Source organism: Tripterygium wilfordii, chromosome 6, assembly GCF_013401445.1.
Source record: "Tripterygium wilfordii isolate XIE 37 chromosome 6, ASM1340144v1, whole genome shotgun sequence".
NCBI classification, from domain to species: Eukaryota; Viridiplantae; Streptophyta; class Magnoliopsida; order Celastrales; family Celastraceae; genus Tripterygium; species Tripterygium wilfordii.
Window position 1 is genome coordinate 7,956,280 of NC_052237.1, and position 19,794 is coordinate 7,976,073.

General features: G+C 37.0%; 2 protein-coding genes across 3 annotated transcripts; both read left to right on the forward strand.

Moving 5' to 3' along the window:
- Nucleotides 1-538: 538 nt before the first annotated feature.
- On the forward strand, nucleotides 539-4,877 carry LOC120000859 (protein NRT1/ PTR FAMILY 4.6-like). Its single transcript, XM_038849018.1, has 5 exons — nucleotides 539-813; nucleotides 907-1,015; nucleotides 1,137-1,354; nucleotides 3,166-3,606; nucleotides 3,684-4,877. The coding sequence occupies exons 1-5, from the start codon at nucleotides 811-813 to the stop codon at nucleotides 4,638-4,640; spliced, it is 1,728 nt and encodes a 575-aa protein (XP_038704946.1). The 5' UTR covers nucleotides 539-810; the 3' UTR covers nucleotides 4,641-4,877.
- Nucleotides 4,878-7,966: 3,089 nt separating this feature from the next.
- Nucleotides 7,967-18,481, forward strand: LOC120000265. Of its 2 annotated transcripts, none has more exons than XM_038848245.1 (11): nucleotides 7,967-8,090; nucleotides 8,352-8,717; nucleotides 11,779-11,856; nucleotides 11,978-12,519; nucleotides 13,551-14,186; nucleotides 14,498-14,652; nucleotides 15,633-15,820; nucleotides 15,909-16,042; nucleotides 16,128-16,480; nucleotides 16,578-16,681; nucleotides 17,981-18,481. In XM_038848245.1, the coding sequence occupies exons 2-11, from the start codon at nucleotides 8,426-8,428 to the stop codon at nucleotides 18,049-18,051; spliced, it is 2,553 nt and encodes an 850-aa protein (XP_038704173.1). In that variant the 5' UTR covers nucleotides 7,967-8,090; nucleotides 8,352-8,425; the 3' UTR covers nucleotides 18,052-18,481. The 2 variants fall into 2 exon arrangements, with proteins under 2 accessions (XP_038704173.1, XP_038704171.1); XM_038848243.1 differs by having other exon boundaries at nucleotides 7,973-8,090; nucleotides 8,406-8,717.
- The last annotated feature ends 1,313 nt before the right edge of the window (nucleotides 18,482-19,794 follow it).

Below are 19,794 nucleotides of genomic sequence, written 5' to 3' on the forward strand. Positions count from 1 at the left end.
GAAAAAAAAAACACACGCACACATGGAGAAGGTAGGGCGGGACCAGTGAGTGTCGTTCCCCCGCCTGGAATGAGAGATGCTGTTGATTCATGGCCTGCGTATAGAGCTGAGACCCTTGTCCATTCAAGGGTAATATTGTCAGTCCACGTATAATCAAGGGTATGAGTGGAAAATGGTTGCAAAATTGTTTAGAATTGTTCATTCATGTACCATTTCATTTTGGACAATATATTGTCTAAAAATTACCTCGATTTTTTACACAATAAAATGTTGTTTGGTTAACAAAAACAATTTATTGTTAGAACACAATAAATGGTGCACTATACAGGCCTTTAATCTTGACATATTGACTCAAACTCTTACTTCACCAACACTCATGAACTATGCATCTTCCCAACTATCCCAAATCCTCCGTCTTAACGTCCGTCAACACTCTTGCATTATTAACCTTACCTTTTATATTACGTAAGGAGTTATGTTCAAAGCAAATAGAATCCCCTCTTTTTCTCATGTTCTATCTAACATTTTCTTCTTTAGGGAAATACTTATTTATTTTGACCAGCAAGACTTGGAAGAGAACCTACTCTTTGTTTACTCCATGTCCATATTTGAGATTTTGAGTGTATCAAACAAACATTACCAAATTTCAGAAATTCAAAAACTATATATTCTGAAATGTGATAAATCTTTTTAAATCCTCCACCAATCTCCACACACACACACACGCACGGATTTTCTTTAATTTCTAATCAAACACCTCTCCTCTTCTCTCGCCAAAGCTGAAAGAGAAGAGAGAGAGAGAGAGAGAGAATGGTGGGTTCCTCTTGCTTTCTTTCTATGTTCTTCTTTTTATTGGTTTGTCTCTCTTTCACAGACTCACGAGTGCTTTCTTTTTTATTTACACAGGAATTAGAACAAGTTCATCGAACCAGATGGGATGGGTATGTGGATTGGAGAAACAGACCTGCAATCAGAGGCACTCATGGTGGCATGCTTGCTGCTTCCTTTGTTCTGGGTTTGTGTCATGATCACCAAATTTAATTTAATTTAATTTTGTTTTTTTTTTTAAAATTCTGAATTCATTAATTTACTTTTTCTTAATTATTTTTTTGGTGGGTGTATATGTAATCATGTAGTTGTGGAGGTATTGGAGAATCTGGCGTTTCTAGCAAATGGAAGCAACTTGGTGATATACTTATCGGATTACATGCACTTTTCTCCCTCAAAGTCTGCAAATGATGTCACCAATTTCATGGGGACATCGTTCCTTTTGGCACTTGTTGGTGGCTTCTTCTCTGATGCTTTCTTCACCACTTATCACATCTACCTGATCAGTGCACTTGTCCAATTCCTGGTAATTCAATTACTTCTATTGCTTAATTTCAGTCCCTCTGCATCAAATCTTGTTCTTAATTTCTTTACAACGTGTTCCTTGAATAGATAAATTAACTTTTGTCTCAAGTGATTAGCTAGGCTACCCCTTAAATCTGGGATCTGTGTTCACATATAGGTAAAGATTTGTCTCTAGTGATTAGCGTAATCATTGACTGTAGGATACATACTTGAAAAACAGAAGTGATTAAATGAGATCACAATCATCCCGTTGGTTGACGTGTCATTCGCTAGTTCAATCATCAAATTTTGTGTCCTCCTATACTTACATCAATCAAGGGTTACGTGAATTACTGAGATGACTAGGATCCCTAACATTTTTCCATTAAAAAAAAAGAGTCAAATTTCTCCTAAAAAAATTGGGATTTCAAAATAAATACTTAAACCTTAGGTATACACATGTTTGCTACGTATGGTTAATTATTCAGTATTGCCTGAAATATGAGGATGAAGAAGATGTTGGAATACTTTTTCTTATGAGTAATACATTAAAGAAAGTGAAGGAGGACAAATAAATTGGGGCTGGGCCCCACACAAATTATTCATGCAACGTAGCCAATCGCATTGAGTTCTTAAGGACCCCCCATCATTACTCAGCTCGCGCTCTCTCTCTGGCCTTTTCTCTATCTTGTCTTTTTCTGTGCTCCAAATCTCGACTTCTCGCATTTCCAGATACTGAGCATGCCAGTGTCTGCACTACAACATGGCACTCTTATACGCTGCCACGTGTTGTATCAGTACCTGATATGTGTTTGTCTCTAAGATTTTGTGTGTTTTTGCTAAATTTGCTAGAAGAAGAAGTCACTTTCTTTTCAGATCTTATAAATGACCAAAAAAAATCATTTCTTTTAGCGAGAGTGCAAGTGGAACCATATTATTCATCAAGTACGTGTATGGTTTCTCTTCTCCATCATAAGCATTTCCATAAATTAAGAGACACAAATATAGAAAGTCCCCAACTTCTGCCATGCATCCATATCTGGCTTTAGGAGTCCCCACTATGTGGTGCCCAACCACCTTGGACTGATTGAATTTTTATTATTGGTCAAATTGACCATGTTCCTCAAAATACCTAAACTATCCTCAAGTCATATAATATTCATACAAAAGTTCAACAATATAGTGATTACCAATAAATACCCAACAAAAAACATAGATCAACATTTAAACAAATAAAACATAAATCCTTAAAAGGAATGGGATGCTGAAATTCAAATCAAAGCCTAATGTACACTACTCATAACCCCATGCCCCAAGTATCCACGCTAATCGCCCTCACGCTGTAGGGTGCTAGTCGCCCTCATCTATCTCACGTGAAAGTGAAAATTAAAGAAGGGATGGGTCAAAAGTTTAGTAGGGATAAACATCTGACAAGAGCTTGAATATCTATGGGAGAGATAACCAAGTGAGCAAAGCTACAAAATGCAACGAAAGGCCAAGAAAGAGTAGAGCACGTCTACTAAAAAGAGGCAACAAATGATAGCAGTAAGGAATTTACGAGCAACAAATACATGGAAACATAATATACCATAAATTATACTATGAAAAAAGTCGGGTATTAGAGGCCAAAAATGATTAGATTCCCTACAAGGAAAAATTAAATAGGGCACTAGAGACCAAAGATATAGGACTACCTACCTCGTGAAGCATGCCACAAAACAACATAACTTGCTAAATACCGAAAGTGTCCCTGATAGTGTAATCCAATCATGAAGTCATAAGTCATAAACAACATAGTGTATATGGCCTTGACCAAGTCTGATAATGAAACAGGGCCTGGTTATACTCACTGTGCAAGCTCGAGAACCATCTCTGAAGCCGCCGAAATGTAGCCCAGGAAGCTCAAGTATTCCATGCCAAGAGGTTCATGGTGAAAAAGCTGCAATGCTATTCTTGGGTCTCTATCTGGTGGCACTGGGCGTCGGGGGGATAAAAGGTTCGTTGCCACCGCACGGAGCCGAGCAGTTTGATGGGAGTACTCTTCAAGGGAGGACGCAGAGGTCAACATTCTTCAATTACTTTGTCTTCTGTTTGTCGTTCGGAGCCCTAATCGCAGTGACATTGGTGGTGTGGATTGAAGACAATAAGGGTTGGGAGTGGGGTTTTGGTATCTCCACTCTTGTAATTTTCTTGTCTATCCCAATCTTCCTTGCTGGCTCTACCTCTTACAAGATAAAATTACCTTCTGGAAGTCCACTTACAACCATCTTCAAGGTAACTACTGAATAGCTTTTGAATCCTAAATTTGATGCATCAATTGATTCTCTTAACATTTAATCTTTATTGAGCAGGTTTTGGTGGCTGCTTCAGTGAATACATATGCCATTGCAAACATGTCCATAAGCCCCTCTTCTCCATCTCAAAGAAGCCAAACAACAATAGAAGAGCCAGCAAAAGCAATTGAGACAACCGAGCTTCCATCAAAGAGTCTCAAGTTTCTCAACAAAGCTGTAGCAAGCAAACCACTCCATCCCTCACTAGCATGTACAGCACAGCAAGTCGAAGAGGTGAAGATTGTACTAAAAATCCTCCCAATCTTTGCTTGCACAATCATGCTCAATTGCTGCCTTGCTCAACTCTCCACATTTTCAGTCCAACAGGCTGCTACCATGGACACTAACCTCGGTTCCTTGAAAGTCCCACCGGCTTCACTCCCTGTATTTCCTGTACTCTTCATCATGATCTTAGCCCCAATTTACGACCATCTCATCATCCCTTTTGCTCGGAGAGTTACCAAATCCGAAATGGGAATCTCTCATCTGCAAAGAATTGGGATTGGTCTAGTCCTGTCAATAATAGCAATGGCAGTGGCAGCTCTTGTTGAGATTAAGCGAAAAAGAGTGGCGACAAATCGAGGACAACTTGATGAAACCAATCCACTACCAATTACATTCTTTTGGGTAGCATTTCAGTACTCGTTCTTGGGATCAGCTGATTTGTTCAGCTTAGCTGGATTGTTGGAATTTTTCTTTACAGAGGCACCAGCAAGCATGAGATCATTAGCGACATCTCTTTCGTTCGCATCGTTGGCGATGGGGTACTACCTTAGCTCGGTGATTGTGTCGATTATTAACGACATTTCTGGTAATTCAAGGCACAAACCATGGCTCTCTGGTACTAACTTGAATCAGTATCACCTCGAAAGATTCTACTGGCTCATGTGTGTGCTCAGTGTATTGAATTTCTTGCACTATCTCTTCTGGGCTTTGCGGTACAAATACAGGTCATCACCAACAGCCCACAATTAAAATATGTATACACATATAGATGAATTGGGTGCTACATCGTACTTCAACAAGTAGTCACATTAAGTAAGCATGTTGTAGTGGTTCTAAGCGGAAATCGAAAACTTACTGATTTCCTGATCGGTACGAATATACGGGATTGGTTTTCGACTTGATTACTAGAACCAAGTACAATTCCACTGTACGAACTTTTTTTTTTTTGTTTGTAAACTTTGATTCTCCAAAATCAGAAGGTATGGAATCAACAGAGCAATTTCTCTGTATTGTGTTCTCTCTTTTTAAAGAGAAGAAGACGTCAATTACAATTTTGTAACTGATGTAAGGAAGTTACTAGACAACTGCTCAATAATCCACCTATGAGACAATGGGTTGAGTTGGGTCAAGCCCTCATGGGCGGCCCATATCCAAGACCCAATTTCCAACATCTCCCACTCGTCCATGTAGGGTTGAGCTTCTTTTAATGTAAATTTCAAATTTGTACTAACAAATTCATACAAGTGAACGAACCGTGCGACCTGAAGTACACGAACAATGGGAGCTTCAATATAGAAACCTTCCATAGGTCATATAGGAGACATCAACCTCTTTGAGAAATTATTACTCCTGAATATGTACATATATACCCCAAGTATTTTCAGCTACACATGATTGAGTATTATCCAATCTCTCACGAATTCTATACTCAATCCATCCTTACAATTACAAGTATTATAAATCAAATCAAACTCTTTTGAATGAGATGATTCCGACCGGTGAATACCAATAACAGGTGTAAAGCCAACAAATACTTTTCTTTTCACCCTCATATCACTCAGATCTGAATCAACATGTTTTCCTAGGAGTGTTCCTTTATGTCGAATCATTGCATGATCATAGGTGACACTCTTAAAGTAGCAAATATTAATTCATCACATCATGACATAGTCAAAAGTTGCAAAGGGTAATAAAAAAACTTGAGATCTATTTAAGATCTCTATGACTCACACAGTAAAGAAGTAGGGATCCATTCTTTACTTCTTGAATGGTCGCTTGCACATGTAATATGAAATACATGTTATGGTGGAGCTTCTCTTTTCTTATCCTCAGATAAAGAACGTATATCATTGCTCTCCTCGTAAGAGGAAATACATCATACGAGTCTGAGCCTTGTCACCAATTCACAGGCGTCAAACTTGACAGTAAGCATGTTCTTATGTATTATGTAAGTCACTTGTATGGGATTGTACTTATTAAATGGATGCTATGTTTGTTAGATATGTGAAGGAGCAATGTTCTTATTTTATAACAGGTGTTGTTTATAATATTTTGAGCAAAACTCATGGATTTTCTTTTACTTTAGGCAACGACAGAATTAATATGGATGATGATAAGTATGATGATATGGATGCTGATGAGTATGATGTGAATGAGAAATGAACCGTAAAAGAATGATGACTTTATACTCATACTGTCTATAATTGCAGTTGCACTTTATACTCAAAGAAGACGTGCGGCCTATTTTGATAAGCTATCGTGCAGGACATCTACTTTACAGGGTGTTGAATGGGTAGCCAAAATCTTATGGGGACACCCAAATAGATGCTACCAGACTTTTAGGATAAAGAAAGAAATTTTTCGAGATCTATGTTTTCAATTGAGGGATAAGTACATGTTACGAACAAGTAACTACATTCAAATACTGAAAATGGTTGGTTGCAGGAATGTTTTCAGCATTCTGGAGAAACATTTAGCTGGATGTTCTATGAGGTATTGCAGAGTGTGTACTTGTTGTCATTGGACGTCATTAAACCGAGGGAGAACCAGTTTGAAGAAGTCCCAGTTACGATTAGGGGATATATCCCTTTTAAAAATTGTGTTGGTGCCATCGATGGAACACATATTCCAATTGTGATTCCTAAAGCTGATAGAGGTCGATTCATTAGGAGAAAAGGCACCATGACACAAAATGTGATGGCAGTGTGTGACTTTGATATGTTGTACATTTTTGTGTTGGCTGGCTGGGAGGGATCAACACATTATGCACGTGTATTACAGGATGCAATATCGAGACCGAAATTAAATTTTCCAATGCCACCTCAAGGTAAGTCTTACTTTATGGAGTTATTATTGTTTTCTAAAAACATAATTTATTGTATATATAAATTATTTTTATTTGTAATTGCCACAAGAAAGTATTATCTAGTTGATGCGAAGTATTCTAAAAGGATCGGTTTTCTTGCACCCTATAGAGGTGAGAGATATCATTTCTCTCAGTTTGATAATGGTCGCTGCGCAATAGGTCTTCGTGAGGTGTTCAATCACGCACACTCGTCACTCCGAAGTGTAATTGAAAGAATTTTTGGGGTGACCAAAAATAGGTTTCCAATATTGAGAAAGATGCCATCTTACCCCTTTGATATGCAGGTTCAAATTGTAATTGCGTGCATAACTTCATTCGGTTGAGGGTGACGAATGACGAAGAATTTACAGAAACAGATGAAGGGTCTAATAGTTCATCTCAGGAATCACCTACTGAAGCTACTGTTGTTGGGGATGATGATTTGCGCGATGACAGAACCATGTCCTCTATTCGGGATAAGATTGCAGATAAACTTGTACGTAGGAGGCAGAGGCAAAGGCAATGAGTGTGTAGAGTGGTATTAGAAATTCATATGGTTTGTGACATAAATATAATTAGCAAAACCCGAACATTTAATTAGTTTAATGTGTAATATTAAACATAAATGTGGACATTTATGGTTATTTGTATCAAAAAAATATCTCAATTTGTTTTGATATGATCTTCTAAAAATGATAACTCGTTTATTTGTTAATTAACCAAACAATGTATAATACGGTAGCAGCTTATAAGCTTTATATAGTTTTTGGTTTCACCAAACACCTCAAGATTTATTTAACAGCTTTAAGCTCTGTTTATTATTCACAGCTTAAACACTAGCGTTGAAAATCGATACAATCACCCTACCAAATGGAGCCATACAATTAGTTTTTTTAAAATTCGAATTTTGGAGGGATGACAGGTATCAATCAAATGCTTGACAGAAAAAATTACTTATAATGTATTCAAATAAAACCCAATACATAAAAAAATAAAATTTAAAAAATATATAATGAACAAATAATTTAAAAAATATTCGATTCAACCTTTGACCCTTCAGACCAACCCGTAAAAGTTTTGAAATTTATCTTCAAATTAATGCATCAATCCTTCGATTTTTATAACCCGGATTTTTAAAAAATACCCTTGACGTGTTGGGTGGATTCTGAACCCACTTTCTAGAGGGTTATCAAAATGGGTTCGGGTGATTTACTAATAGACGCCATAAAGAAAGTAATTTCCTTGAAGAGTGGAAAAACCGGGGATTCAAAGAAAGTAAGAAACTCCGTAACCTCTGCACCTACTGTCCAACTCTGCACTGCGAACTGGATCTCCCTGGCTTGGTCCCCGATCAGGTAGTGTACTCAAATCAAAGATGGTGGATCCTCGCTCATGGATCTCCTGTGTCAATGAAACTAATTGATGCTTTGCAAGCTTGAAATGCGCGATTTCACCGATTTCTAATTTCAGGATTGTCTGCCTTTTCGTTTCCTTTGATTCTGATTTGACTTTTTGTTCACTATTTGATTAAATTCCAAGTTGATGTTGCGAATTGATTACTTCAGTCCATCGCTGATCCCAGATTTTTTTTTTCCTGTACAATTTGATGGTCACTGGTTTTGCATTTGCATCGTTGAGTGATTTATGAGACCGTAAGTATGACTTTGCAGGTACATTCTTGGTTTGGAGAATGAATTTCTTGATGCGGTCTGGCCATCAGGCACCAGTAGAACAGGTTCCTTCTGTTAAGGAACCTTTGGTGGACAGACAATATGTGTCAAGACCTAGTACCACTCTGGAGGGTCTCATAGCCGAATATCCATTCCCACAGTATTCTATCCCCGAAGAACGTAATGGAGAGACCCATGGAGTTGGGGGTGAAAATGGAAGCTCTGCAGGTTCTTCTTCTAAGAATGACTCTGTTGCCGTAGATAACCACTCAGATGTTTTGGAAGAAGATGGATGGATTACTATTCCAAAGAGTACTTCCTCTCTTCTTGAGCTTCCATGCCTTGTTGATTTATCAGAATTTATGCATGCACAATTACTTGATTGGCTATATTTGTTGTCAAAGTTGTTCATCCAAATTTAGTTTTGCTTCATTGATGTCGCAGTATTATAAATTATTTAAACTATGTCATTCAAAACAAAACAGAACAAATCTGTGAATTGATACTTATATTGGTATTGCTGTTCATTAAATCTATATTTTTAACCTACCACGTAGCTCCATTGTGTCTCTTTGCCACGATCAAAACCTAAAGCAATTTTAATTATTTTTCCATTCCTTAGATATAAGCCTGGGCTGGCACATAAGCAGAGCGAGACATCTCAAAGAGAAATGTTAAATACTGAAGGTTTTATACAAATGGGTCTGCTTCAGTTAGAGACTTGAAATTGATAGCAAATATGACTCTTTTCTTTTCTTTTTTCCATTCTTTTTGCTTATTTATTTCGACAATAGATAGACTGCACAATCAGAGATACATTTTTACAGTTGAACTGTTTGGATTCTGCTGCATGGTTTACAATAGATAGTGTGGCGTGAAGCAAAGAAGCTTTTGTCGCTTGCTCCGACATTTCTTTCCTTTGTTTTTTTTTTATTTTTTATTTTTTTATTTGTTGTGGGAGGAATGACATCATTTTCTATTGGAGACTGTTCTCTGAACCAGGGTAAGTGTGATATGGCAAAGCACAGCACGAATATGGTCCTTCCAGTAAGTAGTTATGGAGCTTTTGGAGGTTAGAATTTCCATTCCTGGTGTTTATTGAGTTTAAGCACCAACTGCCAGAAATTAGGTTGGGTTTTAAGGTGGCCACCTCATGAAATTTCTTTTTCCAATTTGTAGAACTGATCCCAAAGTGGATGCATTAGTATTTGACACGTATATCTTTTGTTTGAGAAGTTAAAATACAGGATCAATTTAGAACATTTTTTTTTTTTCAAATTCAATAAAAGTTCGAGCAAGTCTTTACCTTCTCTCCTTTTGTCTTGAGTTACTATGGTGCATTAGTCTGCCTTTCTAGGCTATCCTGATGAAGACTTGATTAGTGGAACTTCTTATGCTCTAGGAATTTCAATAATAGCTTATCCATTCATTAGCTCATCTTCTTGCATACTTGAAATCCTTATGTGAAACTTTAACATTGTCTTGTAACTACTCGATAAATTCTGTAACAGAGTGCTGTATGACATGCACTTCAGATGCATCGTCTCTGATATTGATACTTTGCTTTCTGGTGCTCGTAGCTTGCTTATATCCATTTTTCTTGTGGTATTTGGTGGTTTCTGCAAGCTGGTGGAGCTTGATTACCAGAATATACTTGAGTTTGATGACCTGTCATTATTTAAGTGATGGAGTTATTCTTCTCGTCTGACTGAATTAATTTTTCTTATGGGAGTTTGGCTTCCTGTGGATTGAGCATCGCTCTATTCCTTCGCTTCATGGATTTTTAAATTGTGAATCTGTGATTGTCATGTTTGCGATTTAGTTGAATACTTTAAAATAGGGGTTTAGTTTTGATGGTCTTCGGTAGGATTTTGTTCTTGAGCGTTTGCATTCAAGGGTGTTGTTGATGCTTCTTGGTGGCTTGCCATCCTTACTGGTTTGGGCGTGGTGTCTCTTTATTGGCTTTTATCTTACCACTATTTTGTTGCCTTATCAGATATCTAAAAAGAGTAACAAAATTGTCTTCTTTGAGATTAACCATTGGGACTGTTAGGCAAAAGAGTCTTATCTTATTTGAATATGGTGGAATGACACATGAGAGTAAGAATGGAATTGATCTGTTTGTCTTAGCCATGTTTTCTCTATGAAAGTCTCAGAAGTCACTCTTATTGATTTCCGCTGCGTTACTGCCTTAAGAATAGCTATCCTTTTTTCTTACTCTCCAGATGTCACCTTCCCCTTCATTTGGTGCGGTTCGGCAAAGATTTGTTTCTTGCGGAAAACTACTGTATGAAGTTAAGAACCATGATCTATGGAGACTTAACTTTATGCTCACATTTTTGGCACCCATCATTTCTTAGATTGAACCTGTGGGATTAAAGTAAAAAAGAATTCGTAGATTGGAATTTTCATGCTTGATGGTTAACCTGGCCATGCCATCCAAATGTTTCAAAACTTTTTATTTTAATGGATCTAACTCATTGCGAGGTAGCAATTCGTTAAACTTAGGGAATTTCCCAGATACAATATCTGGTGAATCAAAAATACATCATTCGTCTTCTGAATATGGTACAGGAAGAAGCTTATCAAGTTCAGTGGATATTAAGTTTGCTTCTTGGGTTGTTGGGAACCTGAATTGATGTGGGTATTCATTTCAGCGCATTATATTTGTTGCCTGTGCCAACTATTTATTCTTTTTTAGTTTGTAAATGTTATTATTAGATGTTTCTACTTGCATGATTCTGTTGAAATGACAATTTCAGTGGATGATTTTGGAGAAGCAATAGCGCATAAATCTTCCTAAAATACCGATGAACAAAAAGTTACTCAAGTTTAGTTGCTAATGATATTTGTGTAAGTTCATGTGCGGTTACTAATGAGGATCCATATTGTAGCATTCTCTCCCTTTATTTTTTTTTTCTCTCTTTATAAAGATACTTTTTAGAAAACAAGATAATTTCTGTAGATGTTTAGTGCTTGCAGAATACTTTAAGAAGTAGTAATGTTATGGATTTGTATTCAGTGGATTTCTAAAACTTTACAGATGAGAAGATAGGGCAGCAATCTCTTTGAAATGCTTAGTGTTGATGTAACACCCCAAGTTCCTTTTTTTCCTTTGCTGTTCTCTCTGGTGTACTTCTTTGAGTCGCACTTGCTTATTGCCCCTTATTAAAGGTCCCTTGAATTCAAAAAATTCTACAGATTAGTTTTGACTTGATTGTTTGAAATTCCAAATGGAAGGGAAATTGTTTCTTTAACTTGACTGTCAATTTGTTGTACTTTATTTTGTTATTTATATTGAAGTGTCTTCGTGATATGTTGAGAAGTTTTCTGTATAATTAATACTCTGTTTAATGCTTGATTTGTTTTGTAGATGAACTTCCAGATGATTGGAACAATGCACCGGATATACATTCATTGCGTTCACTAGACCGCCCCTTTGTTTTCGCTGGTATAATTTGTTTTGTCATTTCATCTGTCTGTTACATCTGCCAGTTTTTAGGGGTATTAATTCTTCTCATTTACAAATGTAATGTTTATTGTATAAATCCTGGACCATATTTCTATTACAGGTGAACAAGTACATATCCTGGCATGCTTGTCAGCATATAAGCAGGATACAGAAATTATTACTCCATTTAAAGTTGCTGCTATGATGAGCAAAAATAGTAGTGGACAAAGCCCTGAGAAACAAAACGGAGAAGTTAAAAATGGGTGGAACTCAGTGTCGGGAGAGAAGAGGGCGAGTCCAGATGGTCAAGTCGCTGATGAGAATTGTGAAAATCCACCAAAATTGAAGACAGATCCACTGAAGGATATTTCTGCTAGTGAATCTATTCTTCGAATGGAAGATCACAGAAGACAAACGGAAATGTTGCTGCAAAGATTTAAGGACTCCCATTTCTTTGTTAGAATTGCTGAGTCTGGTGAGCTTCTTTGGTCAAAAAAAGATGCTTCTAAAGGGTCTCCAGAATCTCTTGGAATTAGTGGTCAGAGGTCTGCAGGAAATGGAATTAATGCAATTATTGACACAGGAAAATTTGATGCTAATGTCTCTGGTGGAGTGGCTAGAAATACTATCCAGTGTTACTCTCTCTCTAGTGGAGATATAGTGGTACGCGTCATTTTTTTTGCGTTCAAAATCTAACCTTCTCTGTTTTCAGACAGCTTTTGCATTGATGTTATTCTGACAATGTAGGGACTCATGGCTTCTGCTGTGTTTATAGCATGCTAGGTGGCAGTTAGAATATTGGCCATATGTATTCTTTATATTTTTCCTGTTGCTGGGCACGTAGTTGGTCAACAGATTTCAAGTTTGCTGATTTTTGAACTGATCTAGGAAACAAGTGTGTTGCTAATCCATATTCTGTATATTTTTTTTTCCTCTTTGTAACGAGGGAACCTCCTTTGTAACACTGGAAAAATAACATACCCTTGAAGTGGCCCTCGCCCCAAAAGCATCAGTAAATCATGAGTTTTTTCTTGCTATTGAGACTTGAACCAGGGACTTCTGGTTGGATGTGTTTCCTTATTTCCAACTCATCCACACCCCAATGGCGTATATTTTGTATGTCTCTGCCCCTCTACTTCATTTGAGAACTTTTAGAAGATTTTTTTGGCTAATTTATGGGATATGGGGGCTCTGCAATTCGTTTAAAATGATAGTCTACAATTTGAATCCAATGGTTTGGCAGGTGTGCCACATCACATAACATTTTTGTTTTTTCATTTTTAAAACTTGTAAGACTTTTTCTCCACCATTAGATGCGAATTGTAGATTCTAGGGAATTGCAGAGCTCCCAAATCCAATTTATGTTGCAGTTGGGTGCCTACTAGACCTCAGCTATAAATAATAAGACTAATGAAGGTGATGGACCACCTTCATCTACTGGAATTTTTAATGCGTGAAAACTGCATTTGACCTGTGGAAAGGCTCAACGAAATACTTTTTTTACAGAATGTTCATAGCATAAATTGGTGGTTAATTAATTGCCAAGGCATATATGTGCAATACATCAGCCTTTTTCTCTATGTATATCTTAAATTTAAACTCCTAAGTGATTATCTTCCTGTCATTCATGGCTGGATCAAACTCTTGCTCAGGCTGCTGATTCTCATTCCATTTTTTTGTTTGCAAGGATGCAGGTGCTTTTACAAGTGAATATTGGTGTTAATTATTTGAGTGAACCCATCATTGAGATTTTACAATTTGAGAAATTTGTGGAGAGAAATATGTCTTCTGAGAACCAGGAAAATTTAGTCAGAGCAAATGATGATCCATGCAGAGATTTGTTGAAGTGGTTGCTTCCTTTAGATAATACTCTTCCTCCTCCAGCTCGTTCTTTATCCCCACCGCCTTTAAGTTCCAGCACAGTGATTAGTGGTGCATCTCAAAAGCCTACTTTATCTGCCTCTTCTGGATCTCAGCTCTTTTCTTTTGGCCATTTTAGAAGTTACTCCATGTCATCACTGCCTCAAAATACTCCTCCATCCGCCACACCTGTGAAAGCCCAAAGCTCTAAACCAAGCTTTGATCTCGAAGATTGGGATCACTATTTATCTCAGAAGTTTCTGAAGAATCAAAGAACTGGGAGTGAAGGACTTTTATCTTTTCGAGGTGTGTCACTGGAACGAGAAAGATTTTCTGTTCGTTGTGGGTTGGAAGGCATCTATATTCCAGGAAGAAGATGGAGGAGGAAAATTGAAATAATTCAACCAGTAGAAATTCATTCTTTTGCTGCTGACTGCAATGCAGAGGACCTTATTTGTGTTCGTATAAAGGTTTGATTGTTAAACTCTCTAAGTCAAATGATAATATATGTTCTTTCACTTCCGCTGATATTTTAGTCAATGTGAACATTCTGATTAGGGTCGTACTTTTTCCTTTTGCCTGTTTCAATTAAATTTATAATTAAAGACCAGGTAAGATTTCATTTATTCATTCTTTTTTCTTTTCCATTTTATTTAGATTTTCTTTTCTTAATTCTTTCGTTTATATTTAGTCAATATCAAAATTACGAGATAAATGAAATTGAAATTCTTGAGTAGTCTCCTTCCCTTCGAAGGACTAAGTACATCAAGTTGTCTTGCAGAACATTTCTCCTGCACATGCACCAGATATTGTAGTTTATATAGATGCCATATCAATTGTCTTTGAGGAGGCTGCAAAAGGTGGAGCACCATCATCATTACCAATAGCATGTATTGAAGCTGGAAACGAGCACTCTCTGCCAAATTTAGCTCTCAGGTTGTTTTTCACCCTAGGTATTTAGCTAGTTTTCAGTATTTATGGTTCACTTTCAACTTACTTTCAGTTTTTCCATACCTGCTTGGTTTTCAAATATTTGTGATTCTAGCTTTAGATAGTCTGGAAGCAATTGAATTCCTGGGGTAAGGTTAACTTTACCACTTGTTTAATGCATATAATTTGTATTTACAGGTGATGATGCTTGTTGCGTAAGAAATAATTGCATTTGATATTTGTCAGCCTTTGCTGTTTGATTTTTGGAATTAAGTTCAGATTTAAAGTTGTCTTGTCTCATTGTTTAGCTTTAACCATCTAGGTAATAGATGGAATCTTGTTGTTTTATTTTCTTTTCTTTTTCATAAGAGGAATCTGGTTCTTTATTGATTGCTAAGTTGGTATGCTCAGATGGAATTGCTGCCAATCCATGTTTTATTTGGGTTAGTTATGTTATTAAGATGATTTTCATCTCTAATTTCTACATGCACGGGCCTCCAGAAAGAGAAATTTGTTTCACCCCCATCCACTAATAAATGCTCATGATACTAGTTATGTTTTTGTTGAGGACCTGGTTAAGAATCCCACAACAAACAAATCAAATCCAACTGAAAGCACCGAAGAACAAAATAAAAGATAGGTTTGATTGATAGAATCCACAGAATTGAACCTAATACAATCTCTACTATAGAAAGCACAAGATGAATCTACAGTAGCCCAAGCCAATTGGAGCAAGAATACCCCCCAAAGAGCCGAATGAATCTAGTATAGAGCACATATAATGGTTCTATTCTAGCCTAAGCAAATCAAAAGAAAGAGTGCCTTGAGAGCCAATTACAATTGAGATAAGCCTAGCCAAAGGCTCCAAATAATCTTCTAATTCTTTGGTGCATCATAAAACAGTATGTTTCGAACTGAAAATATCTTTGCTGAGTTTTGAATTTGGAAGTGTTCATATAAACTTATTTGGAGTTTTCTGGTGGCAGGAAAGGTGAAGAGCATTCTTTTATTCTTAAACCAGCACCTTGTATGTGGAAAACTCTCAAGGTTAATGGTGAAAAAGGTTCTTGGTTGAAAAACTTGCACCTTCCCTCCAGTACTGTTGAAGGAAGGAGGATTGCTTCAAGTGAGGATCGATATGCAATTATGGTATCTTGTCGGTGCAACTACACTGGTATTTATTTGGCTCATAGTAGATCATCTAAAATAGTTAATCTGATTTTACCCTCTCTTTTGATGCATTTACTTTGTGTTGAATTTAGAGTCAAGATTATTTTTCAAGCAGCCAACTAGTTGGCGACCACGTATTTCAAGGGATATTATGATCTCTGTTGCATCTGAAATGTCAGGAGAATCGTCTGGATCCAATGGAAGAGTCTCTCAACTTCCAGTTCAGGTTTCTTCCTATCTTTTATTCTTTTTCTTTTTCTTTTATTTTTGATTTTACTATCAATTATTAGCTGACGTCTTCAATATATCAGGTGTTAACTCTTCAGGCTTCAAATTTGACGTCGGATGACCTAACTTTGACAGTTCTTGCTCCAGCATCATTTACTTCACCTCCCACAGTGGGGTCATTGAGTTCTTCACCATCATCGCCATTGAGTCCGTTCATTAATGTTTCAGAGTTCCCTGGACAAGTAACTGGTGACAGATATGGCACGGCAATGCAGAGGCTGAATTCTGCCCCCCCAGCAATAGAGAGTGAGAGACAAGCTGGTGATAATGATGTTCGATCTGCTTCTTTTGTTGAGCAGTCTACTCCTGTATCTGATGTCATCAATAGTGGTTTGGGTTGCACGCATTTGTGGCTACAGAGTAGAATTCCATTGGGGTAATACTTTGTTCTTTTTCTCTCTTTCCAATTTGCTACAGTCAGACTGTGATTAGACAAATGCAGGGGGCTCACTGTTTTAATTTCCTTTGGTCAGGTGTGTTCCTTCTAAATCTACTGCTACCATCAAACTTGAGCTGCTTCCATTAACAGATGGAATAATTACACTCGACACTTTGCAGATTGAAGTTAAGGAGAAAGGTACAGATTTTATTTTTTGTGTCATATCTTCTCACCAATGTTGTCAATTTTTAGAAGAGTTGGATTATGTTTGCATTTCTATGGGTCCATGATTAATTTCTTGCATCATATTTGATATCTGATGTTTCATTCATGGTTAGGCATATGTTAGATTGCACATACTAAGGCTACAAGCAATTCATGGGTTTCTTTCTTGCTCAACTATGGTCGAGTGCTCACATCTTTGGTCATGGACCAAAGAATGCTTTTGGCAAACACACCTTTTCCTCATATCCTTTTCTACTTAGCTCCTAGGTAGTTGTTTAATATCACATTTAAGGGAAATTCGAGAGCTCAGTTACTGAACTAGTGCCGTGAATAATAAACAAGTCCATTCCAATATTTGATCCTCCTTCTCAACTGGTATTGCCTGATTCATTGGTGAAAAAAAAAAGTTATAAGAAGTTTGTCTCTTACCCAACTATCCGTGAACTGAAACCTCCATCGTAGTCCTTCCCACCAAATTGGATCGTGTCGTTTATTGTTGTAACAACTACGATGTAGGTGAGGGGTGATTATCACTATGTACCTGGGTGGGTTCACCTCATTCACATGATCTTGAGGGGATGTGGATGGTGAGTAGAGCTAGTGGGATCACCTCTATGTACCCTGTAAATGTCATATTTTGCATTTGGCAATGACATGTGGTGCACCCTATGGGTACAAATGTAAAATGATGAGTATAGAAAGCTATATACTCTGTAAATATATTCTTGTACACTTGGCAACCACATGGGTAAGTGACACGGGTACAGATATGTCGGGTGGCAACATCCCCTGTAAATCTCTTCTTGTAGACGTGGTTTTGTGGTAAATCATATGGGTACAACTTATGAGTGGTCAGCTTATGGATCCATGTCTTGTCAGCCTTTACGTCCCATGTGTATCGAAATTCAGGCATCTTTTTTTCACTGGCAATTAAGGTAAAAGATCCAATCGGTCCATATAGTCCCAGTCCATTAACATGTAATCCAACAAACCAGAACTGCACTGAACAACCCCAAATGTAATTGGTAATGGTCATACATTTTTGGTGTTGTCCTAGTCTAGGTTGTAAAATCTGTTGTAAAACAGTATCTTACATGTATTAGCTCAGAACAATATACCCCATCGACCCATAAGGGATCATGTTCTCTTATTCATCTTTTACTTGTCTCAAAATATTATTGTTTTCTGACGCTCATCTTTTATGCTAATCCCAAAGGGGTATAAAGAAGCTGAAATTCTTACAAATGACACCTCTCTCTGGGTCTTTTACAGGTCTGACCTATATTCCAGAGCATTCTCTAAAGATAAATGCTACTTCCAGCATTTCCACAGGAATTGTATAGGATGGACATGTTAAACTTGCCACATTTTCAACATTTATATCGACCATGGAGAACTGAATTATCATCATTTAGCCAATGTGGTTGACGAACCCTGTCGTGGTGCTAGAATTATCACATTGATTTGTTTTCGAAATAGTGTTGAATCATGTATCAGCCATGTTGTGCAGATTGGCATTTCTTATGTTGTGCAGTAGTGGTGGAACTCTGCTTTTCACGGATCCATGTATCTGGGTGAATTATAGTTAGTTGATACTCATGAACTACAGAGAAATCAAACCCCATGGGGGGGTCAGGTCCACTCTAAAATATGGGACGGTAGTGGATTTGTGATGTCTCCTTCTTTCTTTTCATTTTTTTAAGAAAAAAATATCAAGTTCGGTTTGTTTATTGTATGATAGAGTAATACGAATTTCTTACATTTGAGGCTGTACATTTTTCATAAATGTTGAGTCCTAGGCTTACTGTTGGTCTGTTTAGAATGTCATCATCTTTTCTTCACGGTAAGTTTGTGTAGTTTGAGTATTTTTCTCACGTAGGGGGAAGTAAGGAGCTTTATACCAAATTTCCAAGTGCTGTCAAGGAAAGGAACTGTGTAGAATTCCCGTTTGCCTAATTCGCCAAACTTTATTTCATCAATTTTGAAGGACGTCTTTTTGTTTATTTGATCCAACCCTAAACACCAATTGCTGAGTATTAATGTGTGACAAGTCAAGCATGGGTGAGTCGTGAGGCAGTATAATTAGTCGAGATTCACACAAAACTCTGGATGTCTTTAAAACTAAGGATTAATGATATGATGGATGTCTTTATAAATGATAATACAATCCGGCCAAGTGGTTCATTCTTCGACCCATGTAGTGTTGTAGCTAACGCCTTAAGTATCTCGCCTGAGGAGTAAGTTCGTAAGAATGAAACTCAAAGGAATTGACGGGGGCTCGCACAAACTGTGGAGCATGTGGTTTAATTCGATGCAAAGCGAAGAACCTTGCCAGGGCTTGACATGTCGCGAATCCTCTTGAAAGAAGGGGGTGCCTTCGGCAACGCGGACACAGGTGGTGCATGACTGTCGTTAGCTTGTGTCGTAAGGTGTTGGGTAAGGAATTTATTATATAACACAAACTATCAATTCATTCATTTACTGTTTTTAGTTCATTTTGTGATATGTGTCAATACGAGTGGCAAAATTCTCTCCTCTCCAGATGATTGATTTTTTTTGATTCAGACTAAAACCAAGTTTGAACATTAATTATATGTTTGAAATTCAGATCCAAACACAAAAATCTTGTCTGATTTAAACAAGAACCTGAATTTCAGACATATGACTAATATATCTTCTCATAATTCAAATCATATAGAGATTTATTTATGGATATGGTGATTGTACGAGACAAACTGGTTTGGAGCTTGGGATTATCTGATGTTAGTGACTTTTTGTAATTTTCTTTTCTTCTCAACTTGAATGTTGTGTTATTATTAACTTGTTTTGTATTTGAAATTATATGACAATTTTTTTTATTTTACTTTATTTTAAGGTTCTATGTGTTATTTCAATTAAATCCCAAAATGACCTGTGTACTTTGCAAAAAAGATCAATTGAGCTCCTATACTTTTTTTTTTTCCCGAGCTAAAGAAGCTCTTGTACTTTGAACAAATGGGCTAAACAAGCCTCTCATGCTAACTTTCGTTATAACGGAGTTAAATTGGCTGTTAAAAAGGTGAGCTCAATTTTATGTTAATTTTCCA

Excerpts from the sequence above, each read along its gene's own strand:
- LOC120000859 (XM_038849018.1), top strand. Across the intron at positions 1,355-3,165 it reads GTGCACTTGTCCAATTCCTG|GGCCTGGTTATACTCACTGT; the intron begins GTAATTCAATTA and ends ATAATGAAACAG. Across the intron at positions 3,607-3,683 it reads CACTTACAACCATCTTCAAG|GTTTTGGTGGCTGCTTCAGT; the intron begins GTAACTACTGAA and ends TTTATTGAGCAG.
- LOC120000265 (XM_038848245.1), top strand. The coding sequence starts at position 8,426 with ATGAATTTCTTGATGCGGTCTGGCCATCAGGCACCAGTAGAACAGGTT. Across the intron at positions 14,187-14,497 it reads TTATTTGTGTTCGTATAAAG|AACATTTCTCCTGCACATGC; the intron begins GTTTGATTGTTA and ends GTTGTCTTGCAG. Across the intron at positions 16,043-16,127 it reads TCTCTCAACTTCCAGTTCAG|GTGTTAACTCTTCAGGCTTC; the intron begins GTTTCTTCCTAT and ends TCAATATATCAG.